At 38.2% G+C, this 23275-nt stretch overlaps 2 protein-coding genes across 7 annotated transcripts in view; one reads left to right on the top strand and one right to left on the bottom strand.

Annotated features, from left to right (window-relative positions):
• The window catches only part of LOC100712828 (probable C-mannosyltransferase DPY19L2), an 85614-nt gene that overhangs the window by 48023 nt on the left and 14316 nt on the right, over window positions 1–23275 (bottom strand). For all 6 annotated transcript variants that reach the window (XM_063233973.1, XM_063233976.1, XM_063233974.1 and 3 more), the window contains exons 5-9: window positions 20933–21053; window positions 14076–14169; window positions 10140–10197; window positions 8049–8140; window positions 5552–5651 (exon numbers count right to left, since the gene is read on the bottom strand). In XM_063233973.1, coding sequence (XP_063090043.1) covers window positions 5552–5651; window positions 8049–8140; window positions 10140–10197; window positions 14076–14169; window positions 20933–21053 — 465 coding nt within the window. The remainder of the gene's footprint in view (window positions 1–5551; window positions 5652–8048; window positions 8141–10139; window positions 10198–14075; window positions 14170–20932; window positions 21054–23275) is intronic.
• On the top strand, window positions 16876–19148 carry LOC101787834 (vesicle-fusing ATPase-like). The gene has a single exon (XM_063233972.1). The coding sequence runs from the start codon at window positions 16891–16893 to the stop codon at window positions 19141–19143; it is 2253 nt and encodes a 750-aa protein (XP_063090042.1). The 5' UTR covers window positions 16876–16890; the 3' UTR covers window positions 19144–19148.

Genomic DNA, 23275 nt, shown 5'->3' with positions numbered 1-23275 from the left:
GAAAACAAAGCCAACAGGAATCATCACAGCAACATCTTCACAAAACCAAAGTCAGAGAAAATTCTTAAAAACAATTGAAAACCATGAGACTTTGAGATTTACTGTAGAGCTACAGTAACCAACAGAACGTGGAATTGAAGAAAAAACAATTGAAGTAATCAGAGGTACAAAACAAAGAGCCTGGAAATAAACCCAGAGAAACACAGGAAAGTGAGCTCTGATCAAGGGCAAAGGAACTCAGTGGAGAAAGATGTTTTCCAACAAGTGGTGGACATCCACAGTTAAAAAGACTCCAGACACAGACCTTATGCCGTAAGGTAAAACACTACTAAGACAACACAGCCTTTTTTCTTTAAAATGTCATAAATCTGTGTAGGCTTTAAACTTTTTGCTTGAGGATACGGATTTCTGGAGACAGAGTGGCACCTCCGATGAAGTAGAAAATGGAGAGGCTTCAGGAAGGAAACTCAAATCCTCATTTGGCAGAGCTTGGGTGAGTCTATCACCCGTGTCTCTGGCTGTACCTCCAGCGTAGGTGATAGATGAGCTCTAAGTGCCCTATGTTGCAGAGGAAAGTCCATCATTTCCGGGTGGATTCTGTGTGACCGTTCTCAGTGGAGCAGTGCTGAAGATCAAGCCCAAGACCTTTCACATTCCAGGCAAGCTGTCACAGCTACATCCACAGCCCAGGAAGAAGGTTGTGTTCCAGAAAATAAACGGAAGACAAATTGCACTGAGTGGTGATGGAGGATTGTACACAAGAAAGTCACTGCTGATCTCGCTTCTGAGAGCCATCCTGCGTGAAGTAAGAGTGAGGCTTGCTCTGGAGAGTGAGGAGCATGGGTGATGTACAGAAGACCTGCGGTCACCATAGCCTTGACTCTGAATTAGTGGGCACATGCGAAGAGAGCCATTCTCTGACGGCTGCTGCACCCAGTGGGAGGGAGAGGGGATTATACCTGTTTACGAGGATACTAGGGTCAGCTTACAGAAGTCCTTGTGTGGGAGAGGACATTGCACCTTTTTATCTTCAAGGTTACTAAGCACAGAGCATCAAGATGCTAGTATGAAGAGAGAACGAAGCCTTCAGAAGACAAATGAGTCTACTAACACTTTGAATTCGGTATGTCCTAGCCTCTAGAACCTGCCTAGAATAAATCAAACCATCAGGACTGACAGCCAGTGCAGGTTAGAACCAGTCAGCCATAGCCCAGCAAGCCTGCCACCACCATTGGGGAGCTGTAGCTAGGATGGCCTAGGAGAAACACCTGCTGTCATCGGGGGAGTCTTGGAGTAGCTGCACTTGACTGGAGAAGCCTGGTCCCTCACCTCCCTGGAAAACTAGGTTAGGAGAAATCCCAAGTGCCTCACCATTCCCCTACACTGTGGACAGGAAGCCAATATGGGAAGTGCCTGGGACCTCTAAGCAGCTCATTCAGAAGAACTCAGGAAAATGTCTGCAAGTCAAAGGAGTAAAAGGCAATCCAGGATGTCCAGCCTATACAGAACAAGTCTGGGAGACAAAGACATGCAATAAATTGGAAGTAGCACACCTGAAATTTCTGAAAGGATAGCAACTGAAGTAAACAAACAACTTCATAAGGCTGTAAAAGTAATCAGATCAGAAATAATATCTCAGGTAAAAGAAGAAATCGCAAACAATGAAAAAATTGCTAAGCATATCTAAAGAAGACATAAACAAAAAAAGGAGCACAGGAAAACAATGGAAACTTTGAATGAACAATATAGTAAGGAATTATAATGCATGAAACAGATTCAACAAGATATTTAGGAAATTAAGAACACCAAAAGCTGGAAAAACCACTTAAAAATAACTGCAGATAGACTTTCAGACCTTGAAGACAGGATTGCAGCTAGTGAAGCAAAAGGAAAGATCTCTTAAAAATAACAAGGACCCAGAAATAATAATTCAACTGCTTTGCAAGACAATGCAAAGAAAAATAATTTAAGAATAATAAGTGTCAGCAAAAAAGAGGGGATCAAAACAAATGACACGGGGCTGGGGATTTAGCTCAGTGGCGTAAGCACCTGCCTTGCAAGCAGGCGGTAGTGAGTTCAATCCCTGGTACCAGAAAAAAAAAAAAAAAAAAAAGAAACAAAACAAATGACACTAAAAGCCTATGCACAGAATAGTGAAAATTTCCCAAGCATGGGAAAAGGATGAGGCACTCAGATAAGTGAGGCATATAGGGGTCCAACTAGCCACAACCCAAATAAATTTACACCTAGACATATAATAATCATGATCCCAGAAATTTAGCACAAGAACAGAGCATGAAAGGCTGTTATAGAAAAGAAACAGATCATCTCTAAGGGAAAATCCATCAGAATCATGGTAGACTTCTCAAAACAAACCATCAAGTGAAGGAAAGATTTGAGTAAAGTGTTTCAAGTCCTGAAAGAAAACAACTTCCAACCAAGATTGATGTACCCTGGAAAACTATCTTTCACACTTAATGAAGAAATAAGGTAGTCTTTACTTTTCTCTCATCGTTGAGACAAAATATCTGACACCCAAAATGAAGCAAGGAAAGATTTATTTATCTTACAGTTTTGAAGGTTTCAGACCATACTCAGCTGGTTCCAAGGCAGGGTGGTATGGCTGAGGGGCAGCCATTCGTGGAAGCTGCAAGTGACAAGAGCGAAAGGCATAAAAAGGGAAAAGCGTGCCTCCTTCTCTTCCTTACATTGTAGGCTGGCTCCATGCCTCTGGTGGGTGCAACACTCACACTGCCAATCCTACTGCTAGACAATGAACCAATCACAAATGCTAGATTCAACCTCCTCCATGACTGTATGAGGCTGAGGGCAGGGCAGTCAAACACAAACCATAACAAAGATACTTCCATGAAAAAGAACAACTGAAGGAATTTGTGACCACCAAACCAACCCTACAAAGAGTGCTGAAGGATATTCTAAAGAGAGAAAAGATGACCACAGTTCCAGGAACAGCAGCAGAAGGGGACTCACCAACCAGAGCAGGCAGAGGAAAAGTGAGGGCCCAACAGCAGGAGGATAGCATGGCAGAGATGAGCCAGGGCATAGTGGTCATAACCATTAATGTAGATGGCCTCAATTCACCAATAAAAAGAAACATAAGCACAGTGAGACAGGATCCATCAATATACTGTATACAAGAAACACATTTGGCTTGAAAGGAAATTCATGGACTGAATGTTGTAGAGGAAAAGACTATTCTCCTTGCAACAAGGACCTGGAAGAAAGGATGAGTAGCTTGACTATCAACCATAGATAGGTAAGAAAGATATGGCAGGAGATATAAAGAAGGATAATCTCGAGGGCTAGGGATTTAGCTCAGTGGTGTAAGCACCTGCCTGGCAAGCGTGAGGTTGTGAGTTTGATCCCCACTGCAAAAAAAAAAAAAAAAAAAAAAAAAAAAAAAGATAATCTCGAGGTTCTTGTAGGTAAATGGATTCAACTTGAGAACATGGTCGTGGGTAAAATGGTTCAGACTCACATGACTGAACAGTGTGTTGTCTCCCTAGTATACAAAACTAAAGGACTTAGTGAGATCCAGAATGTACAATAGATATTGTGAAAGTGAAGGTGAAGGAAATGTCTAACAAGGGAAGGTGGCAGCTATTGTTAGTTTCCTATTATCTTGTTTTGAAATCCTGTATCCTTTAAATTGTTTTGTTTTACTGTTTTGCTTTGTTTGATCTTATTATTTTTGATGATATGGGCAACTATTTTGAAGATAATTAAGATGTATTGTGGTAGCCATTGTTGATTTCCTATTATCTTGTTTTGAAGTCCTGTATCACCCTCATTGTTTTGTTTATATTGGCTTTATTGTATTTCATTTTATTTGGTTTTATTCTCTTTAAAATTAAAAAAAGACTAAATCAAACAACAAGGGCAAAAAAAAATGTCACCAATCTTTGGCTCCTTAGTACATATTTCTCTTGTTACTTAATTTTAAGCTTAATGTGTGAAAAATCCAATCAAGGTTAAAATCTTAAGACTATTCCTAGAAAAATAATTTGAATTTTCTCATGAGTATGAAAAGACAAACACACAAATTCCATATGTAAAAAAAAAGAAAAGTCTCTCTATATATACATTTGAATAAATAAAAAATCACTAAGTTCACATCAAACTTATCCAGAGGACTTACTTAAAAGGGGTGATCAAAACATATGGTGTTTAATTTTTTAAAAACATTTATCACAGTAAAAAAACACACTGCTTTAACTCCTCCCTCGTATTCCTTTCCCTCACACACTTCCCATTGTTCTTTCTAAAGCAGTTCTGGCAGTTCTCTTTTTTGTAAGTGTCTGTATGAGCTGTGGTTAAAAGCACCATGCAAGGAAAGGCAGGCTCATAAAAACATTAGTGTGTCCTCTTTATTACTACTATCTCTACTTTTTGTGTGAATTGAACTCAAAGCCTGACCTGCCTTAGTCACTGGACCTGGCACTGTGCAATTTCAAATGACTGTGAAGGGTAAACCTTTTGAATTAGTTCAGGATACGGAGGCAGCCACATCAGCACAACTGAAGTTACTCATGAAAGAGGACTTCTGAACTGCTTCAGAAAGTGGCAAGAATGATTGGACAAATACATTCCAAGTCAAGGGGAAAACTTTAAGGGGTGATTCTTAGCCAAATATTTTTTTCAAATTAAGCAGTCACCATATGTTTATCTCATGCCATAGTTTTATCAACACACTGGATTAATAAATTTGCTTGCAATGAGGTGATGCTCATTAAAAATACATTCGCCTATGTTAGCATGTCCAAATAATGACAACCACAGCCATTTTGTGTTGCAACCTGAAAGGTGTCAACTAAAAGGCAGTAAAGCAGTGGAAATACTGTTAAACATTCTTTAAATATATAGTGCAGATTAAACTGAGGTTATAATCTCATTCTTTGTGATAACTGGCAGCATGAGGCCTCTTACCTCCACCATAGAACATTATTATCATTATCAGTTAGCCTTAGTGGAAAATCTCAGTAGTGTAAAATTTCATCAGCATTGTCTTTTTGATCTCTGTTTCTTGACTTTTCTGAAGTTTATTACCATTAGTTACTTAGGTGTTTTAGAAGCATAGTATATAAGCAATATCATGATTATAACTCTGAGACATGGTTTCAGGTAAAATTCTGTTCTTCACACAAAATGGCCAATATTTAGCTGGATCAGAACAAGAAACCCTGACTTTGAAGAGTAGGACTAGCCTTAGCACTTGGTGTAGCTGGGCGCCCAGAAAAGAAAAATTTACAGGGAAATAGATACACAGACATTATCTTGCCCGTCCCAACAGGAAAATGTATGAATAAAATTAACAGCAAAAATCCTTTATGTGTTAATCATTAATAGTCATCAGTAACCAATACACTAAAGAACACAGAATTATATTTTAAAATCACATTTATGTAATCTTTGTAATTATTCCATATTTTGAAAAATCTTTTAGCACATAAATATAATCACATTTTAAAACTTCTATGGCAATACCAAGAACAAATTGCATCCAATCTAAATTAACTTAAAATCATCTTACCTGTGTGAAAAGTATAAACTGAGCAAACTGCCAGGGAAGCATAAAAGCAACATTGGCAAGACAGAGGGCAATGTAATGCTTTCTAAAATTGTTGGAGGTCCTAAGCAGAGAGAAGCAGAATCAGTAAGATTTATCATGAAGACAGTCGAACGCTAAAAAGAACACTATTTGCAAAATGACAAAACTTAAATGGTCTTCTCACCTTTAATATAATACAACATAATATAGTTAACCTTAAAAGTTAGTTTATTAAAAACAAAAAACTAAAACCAGCACTTCAGAAATAATGTATAATTTATCATTAAATAAAATATTTTAAATATGAAAGTCCTAAGCAATCAAAAAGAGGGATTACTTTAGAAACTTAAGAAAAAATAAATACAAAAGTCTATTTCCATGTAAGTGTGCATGGCATTCAAAATTAAACAAGCCAGCAGGAGGCTAAGAGAAAACAGGCTGGGACAGTGGCTCTGCCTGCCTCCAGCTGTGTCCCCTGTATGCAGCTATAGGCTGCAGATATTGCCATTTTTGTGTTTCAGAAAACAGTGAGGAAAAGTACAAGTGTTGATGAAGAAATAAGTTAACAACTATGGGAAAATTTAAGGAACAAGTTTTAAGACAACAAATTAAAAACTAACTCTGGAATATAGCTGGAAAATAACTTTTTTACAGATAACTTTATAAAAGCAAGAATTTAAGTATCTATATTAATTAGTAACACTACCAAAATTCTCCTTAAGCACTTACTTGTGCTGAAGTTTAAATTGTTTATTCTGTAATACTAAAACATATAGTAACCAACACCTCGTATCACAGAGGAGCTTAGGATTTTTTTTTTTTTTGGTACCAGGGATTCAACCCAGGACCTCATGCTTGCCCAACAGGCGCTTGTGCCACTGAATTAAATCCCTGGCTAAGCTTAGGATCTTTTAGATGAGAAAAGAAATGCAAGTATTCTTTTGTAGATAAAACAGCAACTGTTGTTTTCATTAAGGTTGTATTGAGTTTTTCATAAATAACTTTTTTATAGATTACTTTACAAAAGCAAAAATTTCAATATTTATGTTGCTTAATAATGCTATCAAAATATGCATTAAGCACTTGCTAATCTTGTTTTCACTCAAACAAAAATTACTTTTGACTCAGGCATGTGTCCACAGGGGTCCGATCCTAAATGTTCTAGGTACAACACTGCATTCTATGAAACCCCTTTTGTCCAAACTGACATCACCTCAGTCATTCAGTCAGTCACAAGAGCCATCTTCCTAGTAATTAAACTGGGAATAAAAGGAGAGGTGTGGCAATGAGCAACTTTCTTTAGCATTTTTGTCCACAGGAGGCAACATACTGAACAAACATAGAAATCTGAACAGGGAGCAGATGTCCAAAACTAAATGCAGTCCCCAAATAAACTTGTCAGGCAGGTAACAAAGTAGGACTCAGATTGCTCCTAAGGCTTGTAGCTTCCCCGGATGCAGGATTTACCTTCCATTTAATCAACAGCACAGGAGCACCTCAAAGGTTCACATGTGAGGCTAAGTGCTCAGTGGTTAGAGATATACAGGGCATGGTCTCTGTTTCCAGTGCAGTACATTTAGAAATGCAAATGTAGGTGTAGACATTTCTGTATTTATGCATGATTCCCTAGTTACTATTGAATGAAAAAGGAAAAGAAGGAGGGATGGTATGTACATAAATAATTTTTTCACAGAAGATACAATCTGCCAAGGGTAAGGAAGTGTGCCGGGTTCCCTAGATTTTGAAGAAATTGATCATTACTTCATTCAGTGTGAGATCTTACGAACATCCTATGAAATTTATTTCTATCATAAAGTTATAGTATTTTATGTGGTTTCTCAGCCTTCATACATTTCTGAAATGCTTATGAATTAATTCCAATAAAAAGTGTCTGAGAAAAACAGTTGAGATAAAACGGCTAAACTCTTAGAAACATCATTCAAACACATTTACCCTCCCTTCTTCCCTTTCTCTTTAATTCAGTATTTTCCAAATTCTTTTGCATACAGTACAATTTTTTCATGGCTCATATATGAATGTTCCACCAAAACAGGGTTTGGGAAGCAGTGAGTCAGAGTATATAAACTCTGAACAAAAATAAGTATTTTTCAAAAACTGTTGCCTTGGGCCAGGATTTGGCTCAGTGACACAGTGCCTGCTTGGCAAGCATGAGGTCCTGAGTGAGAGTCATGGTATCTCCCCAAAAAACAAACAAAACAAAAAAACTGTTGCATCATTGCAAATCATAAATAAACATATATTTTTATTTTTTACAATATAGTCATCTAAAACCTGTAGCCTGAACAGCTAAATGGAGATCAAATTCACATAGTAAATGTTGGATTACCTTAACTCTAAGCTTGGTTTATTTTTAAAATAACTAAAAACACACCCTAAATAAAGCAATTACAACAGGCTGATGAAATTTTAAGAAACTTAACTTGAATTTACTTAGCTGTGCTTTATAAATCAAAATTACCTGAGAATCATGGTTAAAATATACATCTGAAGCACCAGGAACGGATATGCAAAGCTTTCGCGGAGAGGCGGCGTCCACATCACACGCGTGGCCTGAGATGAATGGAAGTCTGGGTTCACGGTGGGCCCATGACAGCAAACATCATCTGCCTAGCACAGGGGCTGGCTTCTTCTGGCACCTTAACCCCATGTCCACGGGATCCTACTTCTGAAAGCAGGCAAAGCTTGGAGCTCCTCACATGGGACCAGAGTAGAATGACCAGCCTCTAAGCCCAGAACAAGTGCCAGTTCTATGGGACCAAGCAAAAGCATTTCCCAGAGACCAACAAGATGGGGGCAGAGACGGGGACTGTGAGGATTCCCAGGCCAGATTCACAGTCCAGCCTTATGTACTGGGCCTTGGGCTTCAGACCTGGAACAATACTCAAACAGGTGTCACCGCCAACACCAAGATTTTACATATAACAAGTCCAGGCTGCACAAGTAGTCAAGATCTTCTCTGAGTGTGTGCATACATCTTTAAAAGAGTTAGCTGTAAATTTTAAAGACAACTGGAAGTAATAATAATTACTAATGGAAGGCACATAATATCAGTAATGTGATACACAGAATGTAAGTATTAAATATGCATGTATATTTTAAGACAATGTCTAAGACAAACAGGTAAGAGTGTGATAAAAATTTTGTGTCAAAAATTCTTGAAAGGATTTAAAATCTTATTACAGTACTCTCTAAGGGTTTTGAAAAATTACTGTTCTAAGAAACCCAAATTGTAAACCTTGGAAGATGAATTAAAATTGAAATAAAAAGTTAATGCATACCATCAGGAGTCTAATATGCTCAGTACTGGGGGGAGAGAGGAACCTGTTTCATAAAGTAGAGAATGTACAATCTTGGGTAAGTAACCCAAGCATTCAAATACTCAAATACAAGGCTTTCTTTTTATGTCAACGGATTATTTAACTGTGTATTTATTTGCTTTAGGTTGAAATAATAGATTGAAACCATTTTTGTATAGTTCTTATTATTCTTTTGTCTGATTTAAGACTTAATCCACTAGCAACACATAAAGACTTCCAGCCTATATAACCTGTATAACACAGTACCTAGTCTGCTTTCAAGAGGTGTCAGGTTTTCTCTCTCACTGCCATGTCCTCAGTAGCTCACAGTTGAGCACATGGTTTGTATACATGCAACATTTTGTTCAGGGAATCCATCATAGTTTCTATGAGCTCTTTTTTGGAGGACTACATTCCTTCGGGATGAATTAGTAACTAAATTTCTACTTTTAATTCAACAGTTTGTGTCATGATGACATAGAGCAAGGTGGTAGGTCGGCTTTGTACTCCTGGTGAGATTCCAGGGTAGCTTCCAACCCTGGAGAAGTACAAGCACATAATGTTTCACCTAAGCAAGATGAACACATGTTAGAGCACAAGGTTTTGTTAATAATACTCTATTACAAGGCTGTAAATCTGTTAAGTGGGCATGTATTATGTTAAGTGCTCTTACCACATTACAAAAAATGCAATATTATTAACGAGAAAAGTAGCCACACATGGTGGCACACTCATAATCTCGGCACTCTGGGAGGCTGAGGCAGGAGGACGGCAAGCTTGAGCCCAGTCTAACGATGTATAGTTCAGTGTGCAGGCCCTGGGTTCAATCCTCAGTATTGGGGGAGAGAAGAACCTGTTTCATAAGGTACAGAATGTACCCTCTTGGGTAAGTAACCTAAGCACTGTAACAGTCAGTGTCAGAATGTGTGCGGTGATGATAGCAACCTCTAAGTCTGCTAGTAGTAAATACAATAATGTAAAGCGTCTGACTCAAGAAGTACAGTATTTCCTTTGTTCTACTGAACATACGTGTATAGAATACTCACTAAAGACCAGGCAAGCTATTCTACATATTTTAACCTCTAATGATTCAAAAATTTAGATCAACACAATTAAAATATCAAGTTACATCATAATATTCTATCAAATATTGTCAAGCCACAATTAATATGCAACTATATATTTTTTAATGATAGTTCCTTGTTCTTATATAGCCTCTCTTGTACTTAAAAATTACTTTCCATAAAACAAACCTCTCCGTGGTTGAAAAAGTAGCACAGTACTGTAATTAGACCTCCTACTTGAGTCTCACTGTAAAAAAAAAAGTATGAAATCATAATTCAGGTAAAATAAGGTGAGATTCTTAAAAAATTATCTCAGAATTTAAAATCATTTTTCTGTACTTAAGTAAAAATTTCAAGAGTCATTGTTTTAATCTTGAAAGTAAAGCACATAAATTTCACATGTGATACAATCTACACTTTATATTTAAAATGTATTCTAGATAAAATATGTAATTTGTGAACATAAGTAATTTTTAACAAGTCATGCACGGTGGTACACATCTATAATTCCAGCAATGTAGAAAGCCAAGGCAGGAAGATTATAAATTGGAACCTAGTCTGAGTTCAATCACTAGTATAAAAAACATTCTTTTAAACCAACAGACTAGCACTTCAGTCTACGTCACAGTATTTGAATAATCTAAATGGAGGCAATTTTGTCTTTTGAAATTGAGTTTCACTGACTGAGAAACACAGTTGAGTGTGTTTAACTGTAACAGAAGGAAGTGACTGTACACATCCTTTTGTTGAGTCTGAAGGAAGCAGTGACTGTACGAGGGCAACCAGTACCCGTCCGAGAGTAACAGGCACTGCGCAGCTGCCTTCCTGGGCTATGGGTGTGTGGTCCCACATCCAGGCCCGCGATCCACATTCAGGAGACAGTGAGTTCTGGGTGGCTGGATGGAGAAAAGGAGGAGGGAAGGAGTGAAAAAAATACAAGCTGAGGAAAGCGGCTGGGAAGGGGTGACCATCAACAGACTCTCACTACATGAAATTCAACACGTGCACCTCAAAAAGGAAGAAACTGAAAGAAGGAAGGCGCGAGATCAAGGACAGGCTGTGCACACAGGAACTGTGGACACGAGGATGAACTAAAACCTGTGGCAACCCCCAAAATGTAACGATAGTGCTGCTGGGCGGGTGACAGGAGCACTGACTACGGCACTAACTTTTAGGTCATGAGAGGGTGTTTCGGGACAGCATCCTACAATGCCATGTACTGCAGAGGTCGGAAAAGATAAGGATTCCTTTCAGATTTAATCAAGTTAAATGTGCACATTAACATTTTATGGTTATTCACTTGAGGAACAGAAACAGAGTGTCTTTAAATTTCTATTTCTTTTGTTTCTCAAATAGTTGTTTCCAATCTCATCACAGTTCTAGTGACATTTTTATAGTTCATAACAATTACATCCACATATCCTTCTTAAAAATTGGAGACTAGTAATGTATTAGATATTCAGAATATTAGATATTCAGAAATTGTAGCCAGTTTAGAGAGGCATATACTCTTGGTAGCCCTCCTAGTGAAAAATACTGATTTAAAAGTTTTAGTCATAGCTGTGTAATGTTTTCCACATTAAAAAGGAAATAAGTGTAAACTATTTTCACAAATACAACACTTACACCTGATAAAACTTATTCGAAAGCTGTCTCCAAAGTCTTCCAATAAGGGACATAGAAAAGTATGCAAAATCTCTTATTTTAGAACAATTATGAATTGAACACCCATGTAGCTAGTATATATGTAACTGAAATAGAGAAATGATTATACCTTAAGTCCCTGTTGGACCCTCCTGAGACGGCCATTATCCTGACTCTGGAATTATCAATATACAGGTCCAACACTATTTATGAAAAGTCTGTCTTTACTCCACCAGTCTACAATATCTGCTCTGTCATACCCCAAGTGTCTTTAAATGTATATTTCCAAGTCTGGTCTCTACTCCATTCCTGTGATCTCTTTGTCTAGTGTGTGGTCTTATTTATATTAGCATTATGATACAGAAATGACAAAGCAAGTTTTAACTTTTCCAAAAATCTAATTATATCTCGTCCTTTGCATTTCTAAATAACTATAAAATCAGTTCATAAGCATCAACAGAATTATGTCACAGTGTTGACTGGTAGAGCACAGCATCTGTAAATCAGTGTGGGATAACTGTCATCTTCCCATCAGTTAACACAGCATATTGCTCCATTTATTTTGATTTTCTTAAATGCATCTCAATAAACTTTTAACAGTTTTCTCATGAAAGTCATATCTATCCATTGTTAGATTTATTCTTAAGACTTCATGATTTTAATGCTATTTTACTTATTTATTTTTTATGGGTACTGGGGATCAAATTCATGACGTCGCATTTGCAAGGCAGGCACATATGCTGCTGAGGTAAATTCCCAGCCCCCTTTTCTTTTTTTTTCCGTTTTTAGTCCTGGGGATTGAACTCACAAGCTCATGCTTGCCAGGAAGGTGCTTATGCCGGTGAGCTAAATTCCCAGCCCCTTTAATGCTATTTTAAATAGTATCTTTTTAAAATTTCACTTTTTCTTTGATGTTAGTGCATGGAACTTACAATTTTATGTATTAATTTTTTGTGTTCAGGTAACATCATAAATTATCTAGTTGTTTCAAATACTTTACAATTGTTTTTATTGTCTACATACACAACAATGTGAACTTATTTTCAAAAATATTTACTTTTCTTGTCAAGTTTTCTGAGCCTTGTACATTGTTTAGCCTGATGTGCTGATAGGATATCCATTACAATATTAAATGTATCACTAAATTTCACTAATTCTATGCCCATCCTTTTAGGTCAAAAACTCCCTAAAACAAAGAGTACACACAGATAGCTCTGACCCCCCGCTGCCCAAGCTCACTGAGCAAGTGCCCGAGCTCTGCAAATGACCAGAGTGGTTCCCACATCCCACAACCTCCACATGCACTCTGCTGGGATGCAGCACACCTGCTCCGCTGGCCTGGTCACAGCACACCCAGAACAGAACACTAGCTGTTGCTATGGTCATGTACTCAGCTACCTTTGCTCCCCCAACCTCATGCCCACCTTTACCCTACCTCAGTTATACCATCCCCCAATCCTATCCATAATTAGCTCAAAAAAATTGACTCAGACTCCTCTTTGGAATTACTCAAGGAGGTCTCACCCAGAACCTCAAATTCAGGCTGGTTATGTTCTTTACTGGGTTGTCATTGTTTATCTAACATATAACCTCTGTATTGATATAAATTCTATATAAATATTTGTTGGACAATTAAATCTAGATTTCCTAATGCTCAGTGTTTTGAATTTCATTGTAACATAGTAAAGAAAACTGATGACTTAAATACATTTCACTGAAGGAAACAAAAAATCTGACAGAACTGGCTTAGACAGTATGGATGTTTATTATCTCATTCAACAGAAAAATAAAAAGTGTCTGTTTAGCAGCATAATAATATGTCCGTTATTTTTGTAAACTTCCCCTCATGGCCACAAACTCATGGCTGCAGCTCCAAGTAAAAGTAGGAAGAAACAGCAAAGTGATAGCTAAATACACCCTTTTGTGAGAAAGGCAAATGCTTTCTGAGGTCCCTTATTTGTCACTGTCAAAACTAGCTCATATGGCTCTTCCAAGGAGCCATGAAGACTGGGAGTGAAACACGTTTGTCAAAATTAACCTCACCTTATCATCTGAGACTGGGCACACTGTTCCTCCAGAGTTGTGGTGCTGTTACCAAGGAAGGCTAACAAATACCAGTGTCTGCTATAAGTGATGCTCAGTTCTTTTTAGTTTTCTTAATCTCACAGAGAATAAAAATGAAGATAAACTAACTAATGCTAACCACAGATCCCTCTAATGTAATAATTTCACAAAGAAAGGTATTTTTCATTAAAACTCTGGCAGAGAAATTGTAATTTAAAATGGGAAAAAATGAAGGTCTTACTTAATGTATTTTTAAAGTGACATTTCCAGGTTTGGAATGCATGATACTGGCTAAGCAACTGAAAAGTCAAATAAATCTACAAATGTTCTTATGATTAATCAGTAAATCTCATTTATTCTCCTTTTAATTTAATCAACAATTATTGGTCAGTGCTTATAAATTCAGTAGGATCTTACCTCAGATACGCAGCATAGATGAACAGCAATCCCACCATTAGTCCATTTAAGATAAAAATTACATCCACATAAAAGTAAGCAGGGTCTCCCAATCCTTTGAAAAGACACAGATTATTCATTATTTAGTGAGAAAATGGCTATAAAGCAAGGGGAACACTTATCTCAATGCTTTTAACTCAAAAGTTCATGAATTTGCTGAAAACATTTGCTTTCAGACTGATATCCTCTTTCATAGCTGCACCAGTGTTTACCCAAAAAAAGGGGTGTGTGTGTGTGTGTGACAAGGGGGTTGTCGTTATGGATCAAACCCTGTGCCTTGTGCATTCTGTGCAGGAGCTCTACATGGAGCTACATCTCCAGCTCCATAATACACTATCTAGTTATGTTTATAAGTTCCTCGAATATACTTTTTTTGTATTGAGATAACTGTTTGGGCTTCTTACTAACAAAGATGCTGTTGCTATTGCTCAGTGTTTGGAGCCCTTTGATGACTTCCAAGAAAATGCCACTGCATTACTTTTATCTTTTCTAGGCTCCAAGATAAGTAAGACAAAGTCTCTTACCCCAAGGAGCAGCTTTAGTCTCCTGGAGATGATCTAGTTACTTGATCCATTACTATCAAGAGCTAGAGGCTTAATACATCCTATATATAGTACGTCCCATGAGTAGTCAAGTATTATGAGTATTCAAGTTGTGATCTTTCACAGATATAAACAGACCTTGCATTTAGGTTTTTTTTATGCCTTACATTTGTATACTTGTGTCAAACGTTATAAAATTCACTTTGTTGGACTTATGAATGAATCTGATTTACAAATGTCCTCCAGGAATGGAACTGATTTGTAACTTGGGGACTTACTGTGTAAGACTGTGTGTATAGTACTTCTTGTTTGATCATTTCACATAGTCCTCAGACAAAATTGATGTGAATAATTGGCATATAAGTTTTGTCTGAGAAAACAAGTCATAGAGAATTTAGGTAATTTGCCTAAAGTTTCTCATATCTCACTGTTGGAGCCAAGACCTGAAGGCTGGCCCCTGTGATACCTCCTACCTCCCTGGTCACTCCTTTCAGTCTGTCCTGTAACTTCTCTTGTTTGTGAACCCTGCCTTGAACACTGGATCTCCTTGGCCTCTGTCATCTGCTTTCTTCTCTTCTCACTATATACATATTCTCCTTAATTCTTCCACTTCTGTAGCCCCAAGTATCATCTACAGAGAGGTGAGTCCAAACATTCTTCTTATTCCTAGAGTTATCTACCCAGGTAGTCACGTGACATCTCAAGCTCACACATTCACAGTGAATCATAGCTATTCACACCTGTACTTGTCATATTTACTGCTATTCAAAGGACTCAGTTATGCAAGGTTGAAACCAGGCAGAGTTACAGGACTCTTCACTTTCCTGCCTCCCTCTCATCAGTTACCACGTCTTGTTGATTCTATTTCCAAGTTGCCTTCCAAGACCTAGCACTTTCCAGACGCCTTCTACAGAGATTGTATGCTGAGAGTACAGTAGTCTATGGTCTCATGAAACCCAATGGTAATCTTTCCATTCAACCAGAAAAATAATGCTCAATGTAAGAATCTGTTAAAGTTCCTCAGTGAATAAAGTACAAACTCTTCCCCACCACATGGCCCATCCTGTGTTGTACTCCCAGCATATCACACCACTTCGCTTCCTTTCTTCTGTCCCAAAAAATCCAGACTTTTCTCAGATAACTGTTGCCACAGGACTTCTGCTACTCCCTACTCCTGAAATATTCTCTCCACAATCCTATTTTCCTACTTGTAATATCCATCACAGTTACAACTGCTAAGAGCCCTCTCATAGTACAGACTCCACGAGGATATGGGCCAAATGCACTGGGCTGCTGCTGCATTCTAAGTGCCAAATTCTAACTTGTCACTTACTGGGAACTTCAGAAATATCATATATTTCCATATAAAATAAAAGGTGATGCTTTAATCTCTCAGAAAAGGTTATACCTTCTAGCTGACCAGGACAGTACCAACTCTCTCAATTTACAAGATATTTTCTCCATTCCTTTATGTTGTAAACAAACAAACAAAATGTCTAATGGCCCCTCAGATATCTTCTGTCAATTACTTTTAGATTTTATAAAGATCACCTAAAGGGAAACATATAAGGGAAACATATATGGGAAATATAGAGTTAGCTTATATTCTCAGAGTTGGATGTTCTTATAAACAAATCTATAAAACCAGATTTATAAAATACAGTAAATAGTCATGTGAAGAGTAGAAAAAATAAAGCAACAACTTTGTATGTGCTATGCTTTCTCTGGAGTTGCAAGGGACAGCATCATCCTTGGGTTGTCAAAAAGTATAACTGCACACATCTTAAACAGCAGTGAGCACTGCGTGTCCTGGAGAACTTTCAGAAGTCTCAAAGAGGTTATTTGACAAAGACACCAATGTAGAAGGTACATAGAAAGGGTCTGGCTAAAATTATCTACCAGGCTGTGAGCATGTTATAAAGCAACGTTGTTGCTACAATCTGAATCTGATTTTTAAATATGTTAATACTATTTCCTTAATACACTATTGCAAGTACATATTTTACTAATTGATCCCTAAAGTTTATATACTGAAGTAACCTAAAACACTCTTATTTGTACTATTTTGTACTGATATGGGACACTTTTACTCAAGTTTGCCTGATACTGGACTATGTACACAAATTAAATTCTATATTTTCATTCAAATTAGCAACTATAGAGCTTTCTCAGAAAACTGAAGGGTAAAATAATCATTGAGATTAATCATTTGGAAGCGGAACGTGTCCGCGAAGATGGCGGCCCGGCTTATGCAAGCTGCAAGATGTCCTACAGATGAATTATCTTTAACCAACTGTGCAGTTGTAAACGAAACAGATTTTCAGTCCAACCAGCATGTGGTTGTGAGAACCTCTTCTAATCACAAGTTCACTTTTACTCTGAGGACCCATCCGTCAGTGGTTCCAGGGAGCACTGCATTCAGCTTACCCCAGCGAAAATGGGCTGGACTTTCTATTGGACAAGAAATAGAAGTCTCTTTATATACATTTGACAAAGCCAAACAGTGTATTGGCACAATGACCATCGAGATTGATTTCCTGCAGAAAAAAAGCATTGACTCCAATCCTTATGATACTGACAAGATGGCAGCAGAGTTTATTCAGCAGTTCAACAACCAGGCCTTCTCAGTGGGACAGCAGCTTGTGTTTAGCTTCAATGAAAAGCTTTTTGGCTTATTGGTGAAGGATATTGAAGCCATGGATCCTAGCATCTTGAAAGGAGAGGCTGTGACAGGTAAAAGACAGAAGATTGAAGTAGGACTGGTTGTTGGAAACAGTCAAGTTGCATTTGAAAAAGCAGAAAAATCATCACTCAATCTTATTGGCAAAGCTAAAACCAAGGAAAATCGCCAGTCTATTATCAATCCTGATTGGAACTTTGAAAAAATGGGAATAGGAGGTCTGGACAAAGAATTTTCAGATATTTTTCGACGAGCATTTGCTTCCCGAGTATTTCCTCCAGAGATTGTGGAACAGATGGGTTGTAAACATGTTAAAGGCATCCTGTTATATGGGCCCCCAGGATGTGGTAAGACTCTCTTGGCTCTACAGATTGGCAAGATGTTGAATGCAAGAGAGCCCAAAGTGGTCAATGGACCAGAAAATCTTAACAAATATGTGGGTGAATCAGAGGCTAACATTCACAAACTTTTTGCTGATGCTGAAGAGGAGCAAAGGAGGCTTGGTGCTAACACTGGTTTGCACATCATCATCTTTGATGAAATTGATGCCATCTGCAAACAGAGAGGGAGCATGGCTGGTAGCACTGGGATTCACAACACTGTTGTCAATCAGTTGTTGTCCAAAATTGATGGGGTAGAGCAGCTGAACAACATCCTTGTCATTGGAATGACCAATAGACCAGATCTGATTGATGAGGCTCTCCTTCAACCTGGAAGACTGGAAGTCAAAATGGAGATAGGCTTGCCAGATGAGAAAGGTCGACTACAGATCCTTCACATCCACACAGCAAGGATGAGAGACCATCAATTGCTCTCTACTGATGTAGATATTAAAGAACTGGCTGTGGAGACCAAGAATTTCAGTGGTGCTGAACTGGAGGGTCTGGTGCGAGCAGCACAGTCCACTGCTATGAACAGACATATAAAGGCCAGTACAAAAGTGGAAGTGGACATAGAGAAAGCAGAGAGCCTGAAGGTAACAAGAGGAGACTTCCTTGCTTCATTGGAGAATGGTATCAAACCAGCATTTGGCACAAACCAAGAGGATTATGCAAGTTACATTATGAATGGAATTATCAAGTGGGGTGATCCAGTTACTCGAGTTCTGGATGATGGGGAGCTTTTGGTCCAGCAGACTAAAAACAGTGATCGTACACCATTGGTCAGCGTCCTTTTGGAAGGCCCTCCTCACAGTGGGAAGACTGCTTTAGCTGCAAAGAGTGCAGAGGAATCCAACTTGCGCTTCATCAAGATCTGTTCTCCTAATAAGATGATTGGCTTTTATGAGACTTGTAAGTGTCAGGCCATGAAAAAGATCTTTGATGATGCATACAAATCTCAGCTCAGCTGTGTGGTTGTGGATGACATTGAGAGATTACTTGATTATGTCGCCATTGGCCCCCGGTTTTCTAATTTGGTATTACAGGCTCTTCTTGTGGTACTGAAAAAAGCACCACCTCAGGGCTGCAAGCTTCTTATCATTGGGACCACTAGCCGCATAGATGTCCTTCAGGAAATGGAAATGCTTAATGCTTTTAGCACCACCATCCATGTGCCTAATATTGCCACAGGAGAGCAGCTGTTGGAAGCTTTAGAGCTTTTGGGCAACTTCAACGATAAGGAACATACCACAATTTCACAAGTCAAAGGGAAGAAAGTCTGGGCAGGAATCAAGAAGTTGCTAATGCTGATCGAGATGTCCCTGCAGATGGACCCTGACTATCGTGTGAAAAAATTCTTGGCCCTCTTAAGAGAAGAAGGAGCTAGCCCCCTTGACTTTGAAAGTGGACTACTTGCAACACAGTGACCAAAGGAAGTGACCAAGTTAAAGATGGCCTGGAATCTTCATTCATCTTGCTCAAGATAACTAAACTAAGTGAACCACCTTCAACATGTGCTCACTTGCTTTGCATGATTAATGCAATAATACTCCCTTTCTATGCTTACTGAGATATTCTAGTGTTTTGTGGAAGGTGTAAACTTGCTTTAGAATGCTATACTTGCCTTTCCATACAAGCTAAGATGACTCCTTCTTACTCAGAATCTGTGTGTGGGAGACGTGCTGTATTTGTGCACACTACACATTTAAAGCTCCGTACCACTACCATTCATCCAAAACTCTCATTATATGTAACGAATGTTGCAAAGCAGCACTTGCCTATTCAAAGGAAGACTTTTACATGCAAAGCAGGAGCAATGAGTAGAGGTGTGGCTTCTGAGGAATTCTGTTATAGCTTCTCTGTGCTAACACTAAAGGTAACTGGGTATTAGTTTTAAAGGTTCTCCCACAAAATAGGTTATCTTTGCTTGAAGAAACAAGGCTTTCAATATCCAAGATCCCATTTTCACTCATTTTCAAAGATATTTTCAGGCTGCAATCAGATCTTTCTTACTAAAAAAAATTAATACTGTGTTGACTGTGACATTCCCTTAGTGTAATTAATTTGCTCTGTGGTAAGAGATATGCTAATCATTACCACTTGGAGATGCTCCTAAAAAATTTTATGTATAGAAAAATGTACATCCCTAAACAGAAAGGAGTTATTAAAATAAAGTAATTTACAAACCTCTCAGCACTAATTAGTGTCCAACTCTTAAGTGGGTCAGTTCCTTAGGATAATATTAAAGGCTTATTAGTATTACCACTTTTCTTTTTTCCTTAGCCCAATGACTTACTTAGAATGTCATTCCTGTATTTCAAATTCTCTGTGCTATTTGACATGAAAATAAAAAACACTGTCATCCAAAAAATAAACCACTTTTTAGCCTACTCCCCTCAACAGTCCTTTAATATCCATGTTTTGAAAGTAGTGCTTCATCCAAATGGTTTGAGGGCATTTCCTTTACCTTCCACACATTTCTTTTGAAGGGTAAAAGAGTTCATTGAGTCCTTTGGAAGGTGCTATATCTCATCACTGAATTAGAAGCAGTTTAATTAGGTCATTCTTTTTGGTGATAAGGTTTGCAGAGCATGCTACTCTCACCACTGCTGCTTAAAACTTGAGGACAAGCAATTGGAAGCCATCCCAAAGCACCTGTGTCACACACGCTGCGTGAGAGGCTTGTTGCTGCAGCAGAACTTGGGTGTGGCTCTGTCATCTGTCCTCCTGGTAGAGGGCAAATCATCTCCAAATCTTGCTCTTTGTGTACTTGGGGGTTTTCATCATCGCTTATTTTGTGGCTTTTAAAACAGTGGATTATACTGTGAACTCTATGATTCCTGGTGGCCAGTATCCTGGATTCCCTGTCTTTGCAGTCTTGCCCCTTTCTCTTCCTATGAAAGTAGCACACATTGTATTAACTTGTGTCTCTTGTTAAAGTAGGTTAATGTCTTTGTGTTCTGTCCAAAACTATATTGAAAAACATAATTATATTGTTTATTGCAAATGAAGGAATGCAATAAAGAGTAACTGTATCTGAAAATGTTCTATGGACCAATACTTCTTACAAAATAAAGATTACTAATAGGAACTTAAAAAAAATCATTTGTAGTGTTGTTTAAAGGAAAACGTGAGCCATAGCTGTTTACATACAGTGATTCTTGTGGTTATGAAAGCCCTAAGGACACTACAGCAGGGTTGGAGAGAGACACAGACCTTCACAGCTCTCAACTTCTCTAGGAAATCCTTCTCTGGTCACATTCCAGCAGGCCTTAGTTTGTATTCCAAATAAATTCATTATTCCTATGAATGCACGATACCAGTAAGCTAGGACTACCTACAAAAGAGATAATGGAAGAAAATATATTCCCTTCATTATAGTTTTTCCAAAATATCATTTTATAATAGTTGCCTTTGACATTATAAGATTTTGGCATATTTATTTAAATCATCTCATTTGGGAAACAATCATTTAAAAATTATATACATATATATATATATATATATATATATATATATACACACACACACACACACACACACACAGAAAGTTATAGCAATCAACTCTGTAGTATAAATAACTAAAAGCTAAACATGAAGTCAGGCACAGTGACAAATACCAGTAACCCCAGCATGTGGAGAGAGACTCACACAGGAGGACTATGACTTTGAATTCTGCCTGGGGAACTTAGTGATCTAGCAAAATCCTGTTTCAAAATAACAAAAAGGGCTGGGGTGAACTCTGGGTTCAATCCTTAGGCCTGAGAAAAAAAAAGACCTGATAAAAGAATATAATTAAAATGTGATGTTAATTAATACAGAAATATAAATATTTGTAGAAACATTTGATAACACTTCACTTAGATCTTAGAATTTTTTATTAAAATTATTACTTTAAAAACTGAAATGAAATGGAAGAATAGTTCCTGTGTTCATTCAAGGACCAGGCAGAAGATTTAATTAACTAATCCTTCCCAGTCTGCAATCCACTTTTTAAAGAACAAAAATAAAGGGGAAAAAAACAAGATTTTTAAACAATAACTTCAGACTTTTATTGGGAGGCTGGGAAGATGGCAGATTAGTAAGCAGCAAAATAGGGAAGCCTGTCTGAGAGAAACAGCTCAGATGCTGGAATAAAACATCCTGGAGAAGACCAGACAGAGGGAGATGGATCCTGTCAACCCAGGAATAAACTAAAAGGAAAGAAAAAAAAAAAAAGGAAAGGAAATCGTGGATCTTTTCTGTAGCCAGACTCGCTCTCACCAGAGCCAGTCCCATTGTGTATGAAACGCTGCTGGAATCTGGAAATGCATGGTCGTGGTGAAGCTGGAGGTTATGGAGCCTGAGGGCCTCAGCAGGAGGAAGTGGTTGTGGAAGGGAGCGGCAGAATGGAGAGCAGCACTCAGCTTGGAGATCTGTATGGGCCTGCAGTGAGTGTGAGGAACTTAATCCTCCCGCAAGAGTGGGTGACTGGCCAGGTGACATTTTGGAGTCAGGCAGGACAAGCCCAGAACCACAACTGCAGCAGCTTCAGTCAACCACTCCTAGTGCAGCGTACACTGGTGAGAATTTCTTGAACTGAGTCCTGCCTCTGTGTGCAATCCAGTAGCAAAGGATGAGGTTTCCTGAAACTATCCCTCACCAGAGCCATCTACACGGCAAACACTAATGTGATGAAGACTCCCAGAGCTGTGACCAGCTCAGAAAGGAGGGCAAAGCCTACCTCACCCCTGCTTGTACTTCAGCAGTCATCAGCAGACTGGGGAGGGCAGCAATCCCTAGCCAGCATGCTTCAGAGTAATCGTGGCCAATACAGGAAGTGCAGATGACCCCCACTGTTTATTGTCTGGAGGAAACCAGAAACATGACAAGAGGAAGAAACAAAAGGAAATCTCCAGCCTCCAACACAAACATTACTGGCCTGGGGTAGGTAAACACAGAAGAGATCGGGGTTGCACACCTGCAGTGTTGGAAAAAGCAGTATCTGACATAAAGAATCATCTTCGTGACATTATAAAAGAACTAAAAACACAAATTCTAATACAAGTAAAGGAAGATATAAGAAAAATAATAAAAGAAATGCTAAGTACCTCTCAAGAAGGCACAAATGGAAGAATGGAAGGGCACAGAAAAGAGAGAAACCTTCTATGAAGACTATAAAAAAAATCTAGAATACATGAAACAGATTCAAAGAGACTACCAGAAAATTAAAAACTCCATTGAAAGCTGGCAAAACTGCTTGAAAGAAACTAAAAATAGACTATCAAACCTTGAAGACAGGTTTGCAATGTGTGATCACGAAAGGAAAGATCTCTTAAAAATGACAAGGAACCAAGAAGTAACAATACAAAGGCTAGAAGATGACATGAGGATCTATAACTTAAGAACAAAAGATGTGAGTGAAGAAGCAGGGGTACACACAAATGAAATACAAAGGCTATTTACAGAAATAATTAAAGAAAACTTCCCAAGCATAGGAAAAGGAAATGTTATGAGGCATACAGAACTCTAGCCAGCTATAACCAAAATAGATCTATACCCAGACATGTAATAATCAAG

The sequence above is a fragment of the Cavia porcellus genome, unplaced genomic scaffold (genome assembly GCF_034190915.1).
Source record: "Cavia porcellus strain 051 isolate PalLab524CR breed Dunkin Hartley unplaced genomic scaffold, mCavPor4.1 scaffold_23, whole genome shotgun sequence".
NCBI classification, from domain to species: Eukaryota; Metazoa; Chordata; class Mammalia; order Rodentia; family Caviidae; genus Cavia; species Cavia porcellus.
This window is presented reverse-complemented; position numbering and strand designations above follow the sequence as displayed.